Raw genomic sequence first — 17,074 nt, forward strand, 5'->3', positions numbered from 1 at the left:
AAGCAGCCCCTCTCCTGCTCACCATCGGCTGAGTCAGGACGGAAGGTGATCTTGATCTCGAACTTCCTGTAGGCATCTTTGATGGTGGGCAGTGGCAGGAAGGAGTGGGGGGTCTGTGTGAAGTAGGGCACCACCCGCTCTGCGGGCAGAGAATGTAGCTAGAGACACTGCCCAGCAGGCAGCGGGCAGGGCACTGCCTGGTCCAGAGGGTGTTGTCTTACCCGGCACCTGCAGATGGGCAAAGGCTTTGACCTTGCCCTGGTGATTAGTAGCAGTGCAGACGTAAGTGCCTGCGTCCTGAGGTCGGACTGAGGGCAGCAGCAGCATGGTGTTCTCCACACGGCTGTCAGGTGGCAGGTTACCGTCCAGCTGCAAATGTACCCACACTTGGGACCCTGGCCTTGGCCCACACCTCCACGGGCTCTGTCTCCCATCTTGCCTCAGGCCCACCCTCAGACACTGGGCTCGTACTCTGTGCCAAGCCTGGGCCTGGGCCTGTGGGCACTGAGATGGTGAAGGCCTGACCTTGCCCCTCAGGCATGCCTGCTCGTCCCCTGCCCAGCATTTACCTTGCTCCAGGTGATCTTGGGAGTGGGGTAGCCAGAGACCATGCAGGGGAAGGCGGCTGCAGAACCAGCAGGCACACGGACCTCTGGGGGCGTGGAGATCTGGGGCAAGGCTAAGAGCGGGCAAGGAGACACAGGCCATCAACATGATGACAGCCGCCACTAGAGAGCCCAGCCTGTGTCCGGACTCATTTCATCCTCACTCTAGCCCCTGAAGGGAGGCGCTGCGTCCCCATTTTACAGGTGAGGCTCACTGGGCAGTCAGGGCTCAGGGGCAGGTCCACTTGGTTCCACAGCCCGACAGTCTTCAACACACCCCGGCAGAAAGTGGTGCAGCCCTCTGGGGACTTGAGACGGGGGTACCAGGGCAGCTTGCATCAGTAAGTCTGGGGGCAAGTCATAGGGTTTGGGGTGAAAAGGAGCTGCCTCTGAAGACAACACAGATTTGTGTCTGCCCTGCACCCACTGCCCTTTTTCACTCTCTTTTACGTCTGTTTTGTGCTCACGTCGTCACTGCCATCGGGTCGGGCTGTGGGTCTCTGTTGTCAGAGCAGGTGCTCCAGTGGGTGAGGACTACATATCCGTTTCCCCCCTCCTGCCCCCTGTCCCCGGGGAGGTCCCTGCCGGCCTTCACCTTGCACGAGCAGCAGCACGTGGGACTGGGTGGTGCCAGCGGCGTTGGTGGCCGTGCAGCGGTACTGCCCTGCATCGGCCAGCTCCACGTGGGCGATCCTGACGATGCCCCCGCTCTGCACGATGCCAGGCCGCAGGCGCCCCCCGACTTTGCTCCATGTCACCTGAGGCTTGGGGTCACCCAGGGCCAGGCACTCGAACTCCACGGCATGGCCGACCACCACGGTCTGCACGGAGGTCCGAATGTTGATGAGCACCGAGGGCAGGGCTGGGGAGGCAGGGAGCAAAGGTAGAGTGAGAGTGAGGCCAGCCTGCTGCAGGCTTGGTCCGAGGAGGTGAACACCGGGGCCCTTGGCAGCCACCCCCTTTCTTCATTTGCTTTCTTGCACATCCACTCATGCACACACTCACTCGTTTGCCCTTGTTTACAGGGTTACTCATTTGCATGTCTGCTGTCATTTTTCATTGGCTGGTCTGAGCACCCACCACTCCATCCACCTCCCTTCTTTCCTCCCTTGCAGTATTTGTTAGGCCCCCTTATGGTATGCTAGACACAAGCAAGAAACAATCGAATAATTCTCTTTATTCATAGACATTTCAGGGGCTTCCCGGGGAATATAGTCCCTGTGCCCCTCATTTCTGTTGTAGGCTTTTAAAAAAATTTGTTAATGTTTATCATTATTATTATTATTTTAATTTTTTAAGACGTTTATTCATTTTTGAGAGACAGAGACAAAGCACAAGTCGGGGAGGGGCAGAGAGAGAGGGAGACACAGAATCCGAAGCAGGCTCCAGGCTCCGAGCACAGAGCCCGACGTGGGGCTCAAACTCATGAATGCAAGACCATGACCTGAGCTGAAGTTGGACACTTAACTGACTGAGCCACCCAGGCTCCCCAATGTTTATTAGTTTTGAGAGAGAGAGAGAGAGACAGAGAGAGAGAGAGAGAGAATAAGCAGAGGAGGGGAGAGAGAAAGGGAGACACAGAATCCGAAGCAGGCTCCAGGCTCTGAGTGCTCAGCACAGAGCCTGACATGGGGCTCGAACCCACGAGCTGTGAGATCATGACCTGAGCCGAAGTCAGATGCTCACCTGACTGAGCCACCCAGGCGCCCTACTATCCTCTGCTCTTAGGAGAGGAAGCTACCATCCTACCTTGGACAACCAGCTGGGCACTGGCCTGGGCCTGTCCCCATGGTCCATAGGCCTGGCAAACATATGTCCCTTGGCAGCTCTGGTCCAAGTTCTGGATTCTGCAAAGAAAAAATAATAAGACATCAGTGAATACAAACAATTGATAAGAATGCTTTGCAATGGCACGTGAGTTCAAAGCCATTGGAGATTAGCACATGACGTAAGCTTCTGGTCTCTCGCTAACCACGTGAGGTAGGTAGTAGGTAAGTGAGGCAGACAGGCAGGCAGGTAGATGTCACCACATCCATTTTAGGCCAACACCTTACGGTCAGAGCTCAAGAGCACACAGAGTAGCAGAGCTGAGATCTGGGTCATGTGTATACATCTGGCCTCAGAGACTGTTCTCTTTCCCCTAATAATAAGGATGCAAATATGAGCTCCGGTTTACTGAAGACCTTTCCCATGCTTTAGATAATGTCATTTGGCCCCATGTAAGTCATTGTATGGCTGAGGACATTCAGGCTCAGAGAATGGAAGTGACTTGCCTGAGGATACTGTTTCATGCTGAGCCCCACAGGACAGGTATCCTAACAGCCCCCGTGTGTACCTTGGTGCTCAAGTTCAGTATGGCCTCTCCCCCGACTCACCGGAGCACCCCATCCTGCACACTGTGGCCAGGAGGCAGCTGACCCCCTTCCTTGACCCAACGGAGCTGGGTGCCCTGGTCACTGGGCACGGCACAGTGGAACTCGACGCTGGCCCCTACGCTCTTGGTCTCCAGCTGAGGTGTGACCTGAACGGTGGGCGCGGATCCTGCTGGGATGGCGGTGGCCGGGACAGGGCCAGAGGGGCCTGTGGGGACATGCACGGGGTTGTGTGTGTGTGTGTGTGTGTGTGTGTGTGTGTGTGTTACTCCCAACGCCTCCACCTCCCAGGACCCAAAAACCTCCATCCTAACATTCAAGGGATGCTCTTTTCCCAGAAGCCCCTTCTGCCCAGCCTGGTCCAGGGCTGCCCCGCTCACCTTGAATGAGCACCTGGGCGAAGGCCTCAGCCGAGCCCACCTTGTTGGTGACCCGGCAACGGTAGCGGCCTGAGTCCTCGGGGGCCGCGGGCTCAAAGCGCAGCATCTCGTTCCTGGCAGTCGCCCTCCCAGGGAGGTTGCCACCCACACGGCTCCACTGGAAGGTGAGCGGGGGTGTCCCATGCGCCAGGCACTGGATCTGCACCGTCTCTCCTGCCCGCACCGAAGCGTGCTCCGGGACTGTGGTGGCATACGGTGGGCCTGGGGTGGGGGACGGATAGGTCGGGGCAGGGGAGAGCAGCGGTCAGGATGTGAGCGGGTGTTGGACCCAGGTGACTTGCCAAAGGGCCAGGGAAGCTGCTTGGTGAAGCAGAGGACTGGGGATGAAGGAAGCAAGGGTCCCAGGAGGGGATGCGGGTATCAGGCTAGGGCAGGTTCTGGGGGCCTGAGCTGCACGGGGCCCTCTCGATGGCGTTCCTGGGGCTCTGTCCAGGGTGTAGCCTGGCTCAGGGCTCCATACAGGGCAGAGAGGACAGCCCAATGAGGGCGGATGAGCTCCTTACTCTCCACATGCAGGGCGATGGTGGCCTCGGCATGCCCGGTAGGGCTGGTGGCGTTGCAGATGTACTGGCCTGAGTCCTGCTGGGCCACCCGGGGGATGATCAGTGTGTCACCTTCCAGCCGGTGCTGCCAGGGCAGTGGGGAGCGCAGCTTGGACCAGTGGATGGTGGGCGTGGGGCTGCCTGTGGAGTGGAAGACGACAGGGGTCACCGGGCTGCCCTAGGGATGAGCTGGGGGTGAGGCTGGTGAGGAAGCGACCGGGTGATCCCGTCCCTTCATGGGAGTCACTGAGTGGGCATTTCAGCCATCACTGGGTGATGCCAGCAGCAGCAAAGTCCCCTCCCTGGGTGCGATAACATCTCCAGATGTCTTGTGTCTACAGTTCAGGCCCCAGGGCAGCACTGCTCTCTGTACTGTGTGCCAGCCCCGTCCATACCTGTGGCTGAGCAGCGCAGGGTGGCTGTGTGTCCAGCCTCTACAGTCAGCTCGGCTTCTTCAACTTGAACCTGGGGGGCCCCTGGGGCCACAGTGCCTGTGTCCACAATCACCTCCACCCGCTTCTGTGCTGTGCCTAGTGCATTCCGAGCCAGGCATACGTAGGTGCCTGCATCCGATGGTTTAGCTGATGAAATCTGGAAGAAAGCAAGGATGCTGGTTATGTGGGCACTGATAGGCACCTTGGCGTCAGCCCCCAGCTCTGGCTTGCTTTTACCTCTTCCCTCTCTCCTTCCCTTGACTTTTAGTTCTCCTGTTCGACTAGCTGCTTGAGGACTCACACTCAAACATCTATCCCATTAGTCCATCCATCCACTTGTCCATGAACCCACCTATCCATCTCCTATCCACCCACCCACCTACCTATCCACCCGCTCACTGACCCATCTACACACCCATCCGCTTTACATCCATTCATCCACCCATCTACCTAACCATCCACCCATCTACCCACCTACCCACCCATCCATCCATCCTTCCAGCCATTCTTTCTTCCTTCCCTTCTTTTCCTTTCTTTCTTCCTGACCATCTTCCAGTCTACCCACCGACCACTTATCTCATGCCCCCCCCCTTTCTCTCTCCATCCATTCATCACCCAACTTCCCATTTACTACTCTTTCCTCCGAGCATCTGTTCAAGGATGAGCCCTGACTGGGCCTCAGACCCAGAGATGAAATGGCCCTGGCCAGGGGAAGATTCGCCTCACCTGCAACACCGTATGGCTGTCCACGACCCCATACATCCGCTGTTCTAGGTTGGTGGGGGCGCCAATCCGGGTCCAGTGAGCCGAAGAGCGGGGCTCCCCAGCACTGACACATTCCAGGGTGATGGACTTTCCTACCTTCACCCGCACGGGACCCTCAGGGAGCACAGACACAGTAGGGGGCCCTGCCCAGAGGAAGGACATCACTGTTACTCATGCAGGGCTTTGCCCACCACATGCACTGTCACAGCCCCTGTCTTAGTAGCGGCCAGGTGGGCACTATTCTACACCAATGTGGAGAACAGGAGGCTCCGAGAGGGAGAATGCCTGAGAGGGAGGGGCACTGGCAGAAGCAGAATTTAAACTTAGGAGGTTGTGAGCTCAGAATCAGGGCCAGAAACAGGAAGGCAGAGCCCAAGGGGTAGACACCACTCACCGTGCACACTGAGGTTGACGACACTTTGGGCCACGCCGTAGGCGTTGGAGGCCACGCAGCGGTAAGCACCGTGGTTGCTGGGTCGGGTGCCCACGATGGTGATGATTGAGCCGTTGGGGCTGATGTGGACATTGTCTGTGGGGTCGGCATTGGGCAGGGCACGGTCAGTGAGGTCGTCTTCATGCCTTGGTGCTGCCAGTGGGCGTAGCTCTGCCCCATGTCCCCGACCCCTTCAGCCTGGGTGTATATGACTCACAGGGTCCCAGGTGGAAGATGGAAGAGTCCTGGGAGATTACCGGGTCCAGCCCCTTCACCATCCAGATGGAGACGGTGAGGCCCCAGAGGGGAGGGGCCTCACCCAGAGCCACACGGTGAGTTTGGTGCCTTTGCCCCACCCACGATGGTGATCACCACGCCTTTGCACCTGACTCCAGCACACACGCACACGCACACACACACACCCCACCCTGCAGCCCTCCCTGGGCTCACCCTCCAGTTCTTGGTTCCGAGTTTTCCACTCGAGGCTGATGGGGGCTGCCCCGTCATGGATGAGGCACTTGAAGCTGGCATCTTGGCCCTGCTGCACAGTGCTGCTGGGCGGGTCGATAGAGATGACGGGGCTCCTAAGGCCTGGGGGACGAGGCGGGCAGAGGGCTGGGCTCAGGAGGGCCGGGTTGGCTTGACCTCCCTGCCTCAGCTCCACGGTCTCCCCTCCTCCCCCTGCCCGTGGCATCTGCCACACTCACGGTAGGAGGACCCCGCACTGGGTGGGACAGTGACTGTGAAGGAAGCCTCCTGCTCAGGGCCTGAGCCGCCAACCACGCGGCACACGTACTCGCCGGAGTCAGCAGGGGACACGTGGTGGAGCCGCAGCCGGGAGCCGTGGGTCTGTCGGAGCGAGGAGGGCACAGCCATCAGGCCATAGCACTTGGGGCCGGGCAAGTGCCCAGGCCCACTGTACCAGCACCCGAGTTCTCCCTCGGGTCTCAGGAACCCGGGGCTCCAGCTGGGAGGGGTGAGGGAACTTCATTTACTGGATCCTACATGTCCAACCCACCCAATTTATAGAGGAGAAAGCTGCCTCAGGGAGCAAGTCAGCAGCAGGGCCAGAACGCCCAGGCCCCTCGCTCCCATGCTCTGCTCCCAAAACTACTCTATCCCCTGGGGTGCCAGAGGAGGCTAGGGTTGGCATGAGGTTTGGGGCGCGGAAAGCAAACGCAGGTTGAACGCTGCCTGCCCTGGAATCCTGCCCATCAGGCCCCTGTACCTGGTGCCGGGCGGGGAGGCTGCCCCCACGCCTGTGCCATGTGACCTGCGCGTGGGCCTGCCCCGGCACCACGCAGTTCAAGTCCAGGGTCTGTCCTTCGGCCACGTGGGAGGAGGAGGCCTCGATATAGATGGGCTGGGCCAGTCCTGGGGCTGTGGGCACAATGGGTGGGTGAGAAGGGTGAGGCTCCCGGGGATGAAGGCAGGGACTAAAGGTGGTGGCAGTGAATGCCACTAATCCTGCAGGTGCGGTGGCTTGAGTCACTGACAGGACTCAGTGCCACTGACCTAAGAAGGGTCTCCATTCCTTGGGGGAGGACAAGATGCCATGGTGAGGACCCAGGCTGGTCCCCGGTGGCGGTGGGGAGGGGCTGGAGGACATTCACGGAACTGAGAGCCAGAGCCCTGCTGGAAAAGCAGGGAGGAGCGGGGAGAGGAAGGGATTCCCCACGCCTGTGCCCCAGCGTCACCCAGTGCTGCTGTCACTCACCAGGAATGGGGCTTGGGCTGGAGGCCTCAATCGTGACTAGAACAGAAGCCTCCAGGGTGCCTGAGCTGCTGGTCACTTGACAGTAGTATTCTCCAGAGTCAGCTGGCGACACCTGATTCAGCCTTAGCAGGGGTCCGTGGACCTGGCCAAGGTCAGGGCAAGGCAAGAGTGAGCTGGGGAGCCGGCAGGTCCCGGTACACGCACCCCAGGACCAACATGTACTATAGCTATGAAGGCTGCATCCTATGCAAGGCAACCCCAAGATCTTAGACACTGAAGAGCACGACTTTTCATGGTAGGAGGTGGTCTAGTGTCCTGAGTAACACGTGCCCTTTTTTAATTGCATTAGTGTGCTCGGAGGCTGGTGGTGGCTCTGCTGTGCCCAGCCTGTTCTTGACCTCCTGACTCCCAGCGGTCTCCTGGTGCAGTCTTCCCAAAGCCCAGGATGTTGGAACCATTTTCCCTCCTGGCTAGATTGAGGCAGGACTGTTGGGCAGGGGTGGGGTGGGGTGGGGTGAGGAGTGCCCACATCCCACTTTCTCCAGCTCCTGTACCTGGTGCCGGGCAGGAAGGCTGCCCCCGCGCCTGTGCCATGTGACCTGGGCGTGGGCCTGTCCAGGGACTATGCAGTTCAGATCCAGGGTCTGCCCTTCGGCCACATGGGAGGAGGAGGTCTCAATGCGGATGGGTGGGGCTCCGCCTGGGGCTGAGGCACAGGAAGAGGTCAGTGAGCTGGGACTCCCACCCCTTTGCCCTCAACCCCTACTACCGCTGGGTGCCCAGATTTTCAGACCAGAGGCCAGACCACATATTGAGAGGTGGCCTCCGTCCATCCCCCCGCTCCCTTCCCCTCCCACTGCCCATTCCCCCTGAGGCCTGGGGCAGCTAGGCTGGCCTGGGGGAAATGGCTCATCACTCTCTTGGCCCCGCCCCAGACAACGGCCCCACTATCTCCTCTTGTGCTCCTAGCACCACGGGTGGCCAGGGCTCAGGGCCAGGCACCTCCACACAGATCACTCATTTTTCTCAAACTTGAACAACGTGTGGCTAAGAACCCAGGCTCTGGGGCCAGACTGCCCGGGTTCAAAACCCAGCTCTGGGGGCACCTGGGTGGCTCAGTCAGTTAAGCATCCAATTCTTGATATCTCAGAGTTCGCGAGATCAAGCCCTGTGTCAGGCTCTGTGCTGACAGCATGGAGCCTGTTTGGGATTCTCCCTCTCTGTCTCTTTCTCTCTGCCCCTCCCCTGCTCATGCGCAGGTGCACGTTCTCTCTCTCTTAAAATAAATAAACTTAAAAATGCACACAGACAACCCAGCCCTGCCACTTATTAGCTGTGTGACCTTTGGAAAGCGACTTCATCTCTCTGTGTTTCAGTTTCCCCATCTATAAAATGAACAGAACAATCATGCCTACCTCAAACAGTTTCTATGAGGATGAAATGAGTTAATGTGTAAACAGAACAGGGCCCGGCACCTAGTTAAGTGCCAGATCATGTTCTTTACTTAGCAATTCATGTTCTGCTATCACATCTGCTATAGTCACATATAACTTGTGCTGTTAATTACTTTACATTTTCTTGTCAATTGATTCACTTAACAAAACCCTTTAAATACTTAGCCCTGTTGTAGGCAATGATTTCCCCGAAATCATGACGGGTTTCATGTGTTGCTGTTTTCTCTAATATAAAAGATTTTTGTCGGGGTACCACGCCAGTCTCCCTCACGTACCCCCAGAGGTGTAGTTCCAGCCTTTAGGGAACTCATGTGATTGTCGCAAGAGTTCTGCCATCCCCATGTTACGGATAAGGAAAGGGAAGCACGGAGAGAGTCCCTTGCACAACATCTCAGAGCATGGACAGAGGAGCTGGGACTCAAGCCCACATATGCCAGATTCCCAAGTCTGGTCCTCAGGCACGAGAGATAAATCCCACTTGACCTAGCTCCCAACCTCTGCTTGCTGGTTCTTCTCCCTTCCTCCCTCCTCCAGCCTCCCAGCCCCACCACAGGGACCCTTACCAGGGACAGGAATAGCACTGGAGCCAGAGGCCTCGACGTTGACCAGGACTGAGGCCTCCAGGGGGCCCGAGCTGCTCACCACCTGGCACACGTACTCGCCCGAGTCAGCCGGGGACACCTGGTACAGCCTCAGCCGTGAGCCATGGGCCTGAGCCGGGGAGCAGGGTGGGGAAACAGAGCAGCAGAGTGAGATGGCAGTCGGGAGTCCTGGAAGGCTGGAGGCAAGGTTTGACCTCTGACCTAGGCAGGCACTGTGCCCCACAGAGGCTCCGGACCTCCTTCCTCAGTAGATCTGGGGGGAGGGGGGCAGAGACTCCGACCAGGGTCCCCCCCATCCAGCAACCCTCCCACCATTTCCTGCCCCCAACTCCCATACCTGGTGGTGAGTGGGGAGGCTGCCCCCGCGCTTGTGCCATGTGACCTGGGCGTGGGCCTGGCCAGGGACCACGCAGTTCAGATCCACGGTCTGCCCTTCGGCCACGTGGGAGGAAGACGACTCGATTCTGACGGGCATCGTACCGCCAGGGACTGCGGGCACAGAAACAGCAGATTTGGGAACAACTGGGTTGGTAGGAGCTGCAGCCATGAAAATCCTTGTTGCTCAAGGTAATAATAACAGTGAACACCTATTAAGCACTGGGAGCATGCCAGGCGCTGTTCCAGGCACTTCGTGTGTGAGAACTCATTTACCCTTCGCAAAATTCATGAACTCTCTGTGAGAATGGAAGCACTCTATCTTCTGTACCGTCCAGTACTGTGCTACTAGCCATGTTACGTGTGGCCACTGAGCACTGGAAACACGGTGACCTGAGTGGCGAACTTTAACTGTAGCGGCCACCATATTGGACAGCAGCGTGAGGCTGGAATGACGGGCATCCCCATTTCACTGATGAGGACGAAGCTGAGAGAGGAAGGGACTTCACTCAAGTCTCTTAGTGGTGCAGGCAGGATTTGAACCCAGGCGCTTTTCTGCAGAGCCTTTGCCCTGGACTGCCACCCTCAGCCGAGAGCTCTGACCGCTGACTCCCCAGGGAGCACTGTTTTTCGAGTCTCCAGTCCTTTCTCAGACTCACCAGAGGGGCTGCCACTGCTGGGGGACACTGAGACCACGATGGAGGCCTCCTGGGCATCGATGTTGTTGTTGGCCCGGCACACGTACTCGCCGGAGTCAGCCACAGACATGCGGTGCAGCCGTAGGCGGGAGCCATGGGCCTGGCGGGGATGGGGAAGGAGGAGGAGAGTTGTCGAGGGGCCAAGAAGTCACCAGCTAGCTCAGGCCTCCTTCCAGGCCTCCCTCGTCAGACTGGCTGAGGCTACCCTCCGTCAACCAAGGGCAAGAGGGAGGGCCGCCCCGGGGCTGCCAGCTAGTGCTTCCCTTCCGGTTCTTTGCCCACTGGGGCTGTCCCTGCAGTGCCTGCCCCAGCAGGTAGGGGTTCTGGCCTCACTGTCACAGCTCCACTCCATACCTGGTGTTGGGCAGGAAGGCTGCCCCCACGCTTGTACCACGTGATGGTGGCCTGGGGCTGCCCAGCGACTACGCAGTTCAGATCCAAGGTCTGTCCTTCGACCACGGTGGGGGACGAGGACTCAATCTTGATTGGTGGGGAGACACTGGGCACTGGAGACAGAGAAGGACAGACCACACAGCCAGAGTCAGACAACAGTGATGGCTCCAGGGACCGCTCTGCCTCCCCCTGCGCCCACTTGCCGGGATCCCCTGCCCTATGCCCTCTCACCATGGGAGGAGCCGCTGCCCTCGATGGTAACGATGAGTGAGGTCTCCTGGGACCCGGCACCGTTACTGACGTGACACACGTACTCGCCAGAGTCTGCAGGTGTCACCTGGGGGATCCGCAGTCGGGAGCCCACGATCTGAGGGGGAACACGTGTCAGTGGGTGGACGTAGCACCCCCGTGTCTCCGGGGCCGCTGCCCTGGACTCCAGGAGCCTCCCTGCCTCGTCTGGGCTGGCCTCCCCCTGGACGTCCTTCAGAACTCCCTCAGCAGCCTTCCTGAGGCTCTAGGCTGGGGTGGACAGTGTCTCTGGCCTTGGACTGTTCTCACCTGTCACCTGTGCCAAAAGACTGCTGAGGCCATTCCTGGTGAGTCCCCAGTGCCCTGCTGTGGCTTCTATGACACTGCTGTCACAGGGCATGTCCACCCCATTCACTAGCCTGTGAGCCCCCTGAGGGCAGGCATCTGCCTCATTCCACTTGGAATCCTTGGTGCCAGGTACAGACTTGGCCCGGAGCTATTCTCAGGGGCGTTCAGTGAGTGAGTAAATCATAGAATGTTCTATTGAAATATGGGATCCAACTGAGGTCAGTGAGATCTATGTATTTTGTCGGCATTGGTCCAGGGCCCATCCAGTAAGAACACTCCGTGTTTGCTGAATGACTGAATGAGCACAGAAAACGTGTTGAGAACCCCTCCTGAATCCTATCAGCGCCAGTGTGCCCAGTTTTTGCACCACCACCCAATGCCTCCATACCTGGTGCCGGCTGGGTAGGCTACCTCCACGCTTATACCAGGTGATGGTGTGCGGGGCTTGGCTGGCCACCAGGCAGTTCAGGTCCAGGACACGTCCATTGGCCAGGGAGGCTGAGGAGGACTCGATGCGGACGGGGTATACCACGCCCTGGGCTGGGAGGGTGAGACAGGAGGCAGGGTGTGGGAGCCGCTGAGGTTGGAGTGGCTCCCCCACTGTTTGTTAGGACCCTTGAGACACTCACGGTGGGAGGGGCCAAGGCGCTGCTGGATAGTGACAAGGACTGAGGCTTCTTGGGTGCCCGAGCTGCTGACCACACGGCATATGTACTCCCCAGAGTCGGCTGGGGTCACCTGGGGCAGCCGCAGCCTCGAGCCATGCACCTGGAAGGGCCAGGAGGAAGGCAGGCTCAGGGTCAGGCTGTGGGGCTCACAGCCAGGCTCCTGTTCCCTTCCCTGGCGCCCCTCCCAGGCCAGTGCAGCCAACTGGACTTGAGAGAAGCTCTTTCTGGAAAAACCACCATTTATGACCCTTCAATTCCCCTGCCCCAGCGTCAGGACTGGGTCCAATGAGAAGAAGAGAGCAGCCAACATTTGTCAATGTGCTATGGGGCAGGTGAGGTAGGCGGTGTGAGCCCGTTTGACAGAGGAGGAAACTAAAGATCAAGGAAGTCAGACGACTGGCCTAAAGTCACACAGCAGGCAAAGTGGCAGAACAGTGTCTAAAGTCAGATATGCCTAAAGTCAAAGCCTGTATACTTTCTTCTTCTGTAGTCATGAGGGGCTTTCAGGCTCCCCCTTAGCTCCCCTCCTCCTACCTGGTGCCGAGCGGGGAGGCTGCCCCCTCGCTTGTGCCACGTGATCTGGGCATGGGCCTGCCCAGCAACCAGGCAGTTCAGATCCAAGGTCTGCCCTTCAGCCACATGGGAGGAGGATGACTCGATCCGGACTGGGGGAGTGACTCCCAGCGCTGGGGACAGAAGGCAGAGGGTCAATCCCTGGCTAAGAGGGGAGGTGAGGTGGATGTGAGTGAAGGTGGGGGGTCTCATGGGATCCTGCCAGTGTCTCCCGCGGCTGGGCCCCTAGCCCTGCCCTACCCCCAGTGCTGCTTACCAGGTACAGAGCCTGCAGGCTCAATGGTCACCAGGACAGAGGCCTCCAGGGGCACCGAGCCACCCACCACGCGGCACACATACTCGCCCGAGTCAACTGGGGACACCTGGTGTAGTCTCAGCAGTGAGCCGTGGGTCTGGCCGGAATGGAGGTGAGCTCAGAGGGGGCTCTCATGGGACCCTTGCACCTATAACCTGCCCCCCTGCCTCACTCTCTGACCTCTGAGTCCTGGCCATCAGCTTTGTCCTGCTTAGGGGAGGCCTCGTCCCAAGGGTAGAGGGTGGTCAGGAGAAGCCATGGTGAACTGAGCAAACCCTGTACCACCTTCCATCAAGTCTAAGACACATCTTTTTTTTTTTTTTTTTTTTAAGTAGGCATCACACCTGGCATGGGGCCCAACGTGGGGCTTGAACTCACAACCCTGAGATCAAGACCTGAGCTGATATCAAGTCAGATGCTTAACTGACTGAGCCACCAAGGTGCCCTAACACACTTTTTAATGTCTCTGAAATCAAGACACATTCTACAGTCAATAACTTTACAATGATAAAGGGCAGCTTTTTGTCCTTAGACGTACAAAAACTAATATTGCATCTTGCAATCGATAGCATCCTAAAATCTATAAAATACAGTAATATTAATCATCGCTAACGGTACTATGGTAACAACAGCTCGGCAATTTCTGTGTGCCAGATCTCTGAGCACTTTGCACATACGCTAATTCACTTCATCCTTAAGACAGTTCTGTAGGATAGATACCATTTTACAGATGTTGAAGCTATGGCACAGAGAGTTTAAGTAACTTGCCCAAGGTCATAGGCTAGTAAGTGGGGGAAGCAGCATTCACACCTAGGCTGGCCAGTCCTAGAGTCTGGGCCCTAATCATTGTACTGTCTATCCACCTGCGCAATGGGGTCCAAGGCTTCCCCTGTCTCCAAGGAGACTTCAGCCCTCCCCATCCTTGACCTCCACCACCCAGGGCCTCCCTCCTGTCTCCTTCTTGGCCTGTCCATCTTCCAGGCCTGTACCTGGTGCCGGGCAGGGAGGCTGCCCCCACGCTTATGCCACGTGACCTGGGCGTGGGCCTGCCCAGGCACTATGCAGTTCAGATCCAGGGTCTGCCCTTCAGCCACGTGGGAGGAGGAGGACTCGATGCGGATGGGCTGGGTGCTGCCCGGAGCTGGGGGACAGGAGGGTCACCAGTCACTCAGTTCGCTAGGGCTGCCCCTGCCCAGCCCCGTCTTCCATCCCGGCCCAACCCGGTGGTGTCACTCACGGTAGGCAAAGTTGGCCCCCTGGGTCCTGGTTACGGTGACTGTGATAGAGGCCTCCATACCATTGCTGGCCCGGCAAACGTACTCGCCTGCGTCGGCTGGCGAGGCCTGGAAGATGTACAGGCGGGAGCCGCGGACCTGGGCAGCCAGGGCAGGGGTGTGAGAGCGAGGCTTCCCACAGCCTAGCAGATGCCCACCTGCTCTGCTCCTCTGAGCTGGGAACTGCCAGCCGCCCAGCTCAGGGGCCAAGACCCCCCTCAACCTACTGCCCAGAGCTCGGCCTGGCCAGCCCCTCCCACCTTTCTGCCCCTGTGTACCTGGTGCCGGGCGGGGAGGCTACCCCCACGCTTGTACCACGTGACCTGGGCATGGGCCTGCCCTGCCACCACACAGCTCAGATCCAGGGTCTGCCCCTCGGCCACTGTGGGGGATGTGGACTCGATCCTGACAGGGGGGACAGGTCCTGGGGCTGTGGGGAACGAAGCAAAGGTAGCAGACGATCCCCGGCAGAGAGGGCAAGAACGGTCCACCTCAGAGCCACACAGGCCTGGTCTTCTGAGGCCAGGCTCCTATGTTTGGGGGTTGCTGGACTGGGTTTGGTTCACCTTGAGTGGAGGGCCAGGGCAGGGGCCAAGCCTTGCGGAAGGGAGCAAGGAAGTGGGGGAGAAGGGGGTAGTCGAGGCTGGGAGAGAGGAGGAAGAGGCTGGAGCAGAAACACGAGGCACTGTGTGGCCAGAGAAAAGTGAGGAAGATGGGGTCTTCCAGCACCAGCGCGGGCCTTCTCCCCCCACCCTCCCAATGGCAGCAGGAGCCGCTAGGACCTCAGCACCTTGGAAGGCCCTCAGCCCCTTCCGCTTGCCCTGCCCTTGGGCAGTTACTCACCAGGGATGGAGCCCGGAGGGGAGCCGGAGGCCTTGATGTCGACCAGGACGGAGGCCTCCAGGGGCCCAGAGCCAAGGACCACGCGGCATATGTACTCGCCCGAGTCGGCTGGAGACACCTGGTGCAGCCGCAGCAGCGAGCCATGGGTCTGAATGCAAACGGGAGGGTTGGCAGGGGGCCAGAGGGGCCCCATCTACCCCTCCAGAAGGCTGGTCCCGAGGACGGCTGTACCTGGTGCCGGGCGGGGAGGCTGCCCCCACGCCTGTGCCATGTGACCTGCGCGTGGGCCTGCCCGGGCACCACGCAGTTCAGGTCCAGGGTCTGTCCTTCAGCCACGTGAGAGGAGGAGGACTCGATGCGGATGAGCTGGGTGCTGCCCGGAGCTGGGGCTCCTCCAGGAGCTGGCACAGAGGAACTGGTAAGGGGCCGGGGCTCCCGAGCCCCAGTCCTGCAGCCCTGGGGCAGAGCACCCAGGGACATGACCAGGGCCTGGCTTGGGAGGGCAGATGGGAGGCCTTTCTAAGGCTGGGACCATGCTTTTCTACCTCAGCATGGTCAGTCAGGCCCCTCCTTCTGTCACCCTCACCTCCAACTTTGGACTCGAGGCCCATTTGCCCACCCATGACTTCCTGATTAGGATAAGCTGCTATGGCCTACAGGCAACCAGAGCCCTTCAGTGCCCAGGCCAGGCCGAGGGACGCAGACAACAATGTTACAAGTCTCTCCTGGAGAGTGTTTGTCATCTGCTCACGCCACAGGGTAGTGGTCTTGTCCCCCTTCCACAGATGAGAAAACTGAGTCCCTAAAATGTGGAATAAATAACCAGTTCAAAGCTGATAAGGGGTAGAGGCATGATTTGAACCCAGGTCAGCCTGACTCCCGACTCAGTGTTTAATCCTGACTCTGCTGCTTCCTGACGAAATCTGAAACAGTATCCTCGTCGTAGGGTCCCAGGTAAGCCAGATCAACCTTATCCCCACCCTTAGTCCCCTCACATCCCCAAAGCCCCCCTAGAGCACCCCCTCTTGTCTGGTTGTCATGGAAGAGTCCACCGGCACCTTCCCTGGGATCAGTGGGGAGATCCTAGGGCTTGGCCTCTGCCCGGGCCCACTTGGCTCCTCACCTGGGGTGTAGCCAGGGCCTGGGTGGGTGTTGTGGAAGACAGAGACGACGATGGAGGCCTCCTTGGGGCCTGACTCGTTCTCCACTCGGCAGACGTACTCTCCAGAATCAGCTGGAGAAACCCGGGGAAGCCGTAACCGGGAGCCATGCACCTGGGACAGGTTGGGACGCAGGTGTGTGAGGGTAAGGAGGGGCTGCGGTCACCACTTCCTCTGAGCCTTAGTGAGTCACTCATCAGGCTCTCACTGGCTCCGCTCTGGGCTGCCCCATGACAGAAGCTGGCCAGGGGGAGAAATAAGGGCTGGCCGTCGCTTGTGGAGGGCGTCCGGGCCGTGTGAAGCCTCTGCCTAGGAGGATCACTCCCAGGTCCCTCACCGCAGGCTCCAGGGCCCTCATACCTGACTGTGGGGAGGCAGGCTGCCCCCTCGCTTGTACCACGTGATGGAGGTGTGGGCCAGGCCGGCCACCACACAGTTGAGGTCCAGCGTCTGGCCTTCAGTCACCGAAGGCGACGAGGACTCGATCCTGACTGGCGGGGAGCTGGCACCTGGGGGGTACCAGCGGCGGGCTGAGTAGGCCTCGGGGAGCCCTGGCTTGCCCTCCCCGCTCCTTTAGTCCCCAGAGGCCCCGCACCTGGAAGGACAACCACTTGGATCCGGGCCTGCGCGGTGCCCGCGGGGCTGCTGGCCACGCAGAGGTAGAAGCCGGCGTCGGCAGCCGTGATGGCCGGGATGAGCAGCGTGGCGATGTCTGTGCGCTCGGACCGGGCCTGCCGCACGGTGGGAAGGGTCAGCCGCCCGAGGGGGCGAGGCAGCCTGGCAAGGGCTAGCCAGCGAGGATGGGGGAAGGGGGCAGAAAGGGTAGTTGGACAC

General features: G+C 59.2%; 1 protein-coding gene across 11 annotated transcripts in view; it reads right to left on the reverse strand.

Moving 5' to 3' along the window:
• The window catches only part of HSPG2 (heparan sulfate proteoglycan 2), a 99,438-nt gene that overhangs the window by 8,528 nt on the left and 73,836 nt on the right, over positions 1-17,074 (reverse strand). For 9 of the 11 annotated variants that reach the window (XM_030328220.1, XM_030328216.1, XM_030328219.1 and 6 more), the window contains 33 exons: positions 16,836-16,971; positions 16,601-16,749; positions 16,204-16,354; positions 15,312-15,481; positions 15,081-15,228; positions 14,516-14,667; positions 14,201-14,336; positions 13,953-14,104; positions 12,925-13,060; positions 12,630-12,781; positions 12,057-12,195; positions 11,816-11,967; positions 11,062-11,197; positions 10,792-10,943; positions 10,399-10,537; positions 9,702-9,853; positions 9,326-9,473; positions 7,863-8,014; positions 7,309-7,450; positions 6,820-6,971; positions 6,299-6,440; positions 6,042-6,182; positions 5,553-5,687; positions 5,120-5,301; positions 4,355-4,550; positions 3,921-4,100; positions 3,358-3,618; positions 2,981-3,185; positions 2,355-2,452; positions 1,201-1,467; positions 570-679; positions 222-369; positions 23-139 (listed from right to left, as the gene is read on the reverse strand). In XM_030328220.1, coding sequence (XP_030184080.1) covers positions 23-139; positions 222-369; positions 570-679; positions 1,201-1,467; positions 2,355-2,452; positions 2,981-3,185; positions 3,358-3,618; positions 3,921-4,100; positions 4,355-4,550; positions 5,120-5,301; positions 5,553-5,687; positions 6,042-6,182; positions 6,299-6,440; positions 6,820-6,971; positions 7,309-7,450; positions 7,863-8,014; positions 9,326-9,473; positions 9,702-9,853; positions 10,399-10,537; positions 10,792-10,943; positions 11,062-11,197; positions 11,816-11,967; positions 12,057-12,195; positions 12,630-12,781; positions 12,925-13,060; positions 13,953-14,104; positions 14,201-14,336; positions 14,516-14,667; positions 15,081-15,228; positions 15,312-15,481; positions 16,204-16,354; positions 16,601-16,749; positions 16,836-16,971 — 5,128 coding nt within the window. Of the gene's footprint in view, positions 1-22; positions 140-221; positions 370-569; positions 680-820; positions 953-1,200; positions 1,468-2,354; positions 2,453-2,980; positions 3,186-3,357; positions 3,619-3,920; positions 4,101-4,354; positions 4,551-5,119; positions 5,302-5,552; positions 5,688-6,041; positions 6,183-6,298; positions 6,441-6,819; positions 6,972-7,308; positions 7,451-7,862; positions 8,015-9,325; positions 9,474-9,701; positions 9,854-10,398; positions 10,538-10,791; positions 10,944-11,061; positions 11,198-11,815; positions 11,968-12,056; positions 12,196-12,629; positions 12,782-12,924; positions 13,061-13,952; positions 14,105-14,200; positions 14,337-14,515; positions 14,668-15,080; positions 15,229-15,311; positions 15,482-16,203; positions 16,355-16,600; positions 16,750-16,835; positions 16,972-17,074 lie in introns of those variants that run through there. The other 2 variants (XM_030328218.1, XM_030328217.1) reach the window with 2 other exon arrangements.

Source organism: Lynx canadensis, chromosome C1 (genome assembly GCF_007474595.2).
Source record: "Lynx canadensis isolate LIC74 chromosome C1, mLynCan4.pri.v2, whole genome shotgun sequence".
NCBI lineage: Eukaryota > Metazoa > Chordata > Mammalia > Carnivora > Felidae > Lynx > Lynx canadensis.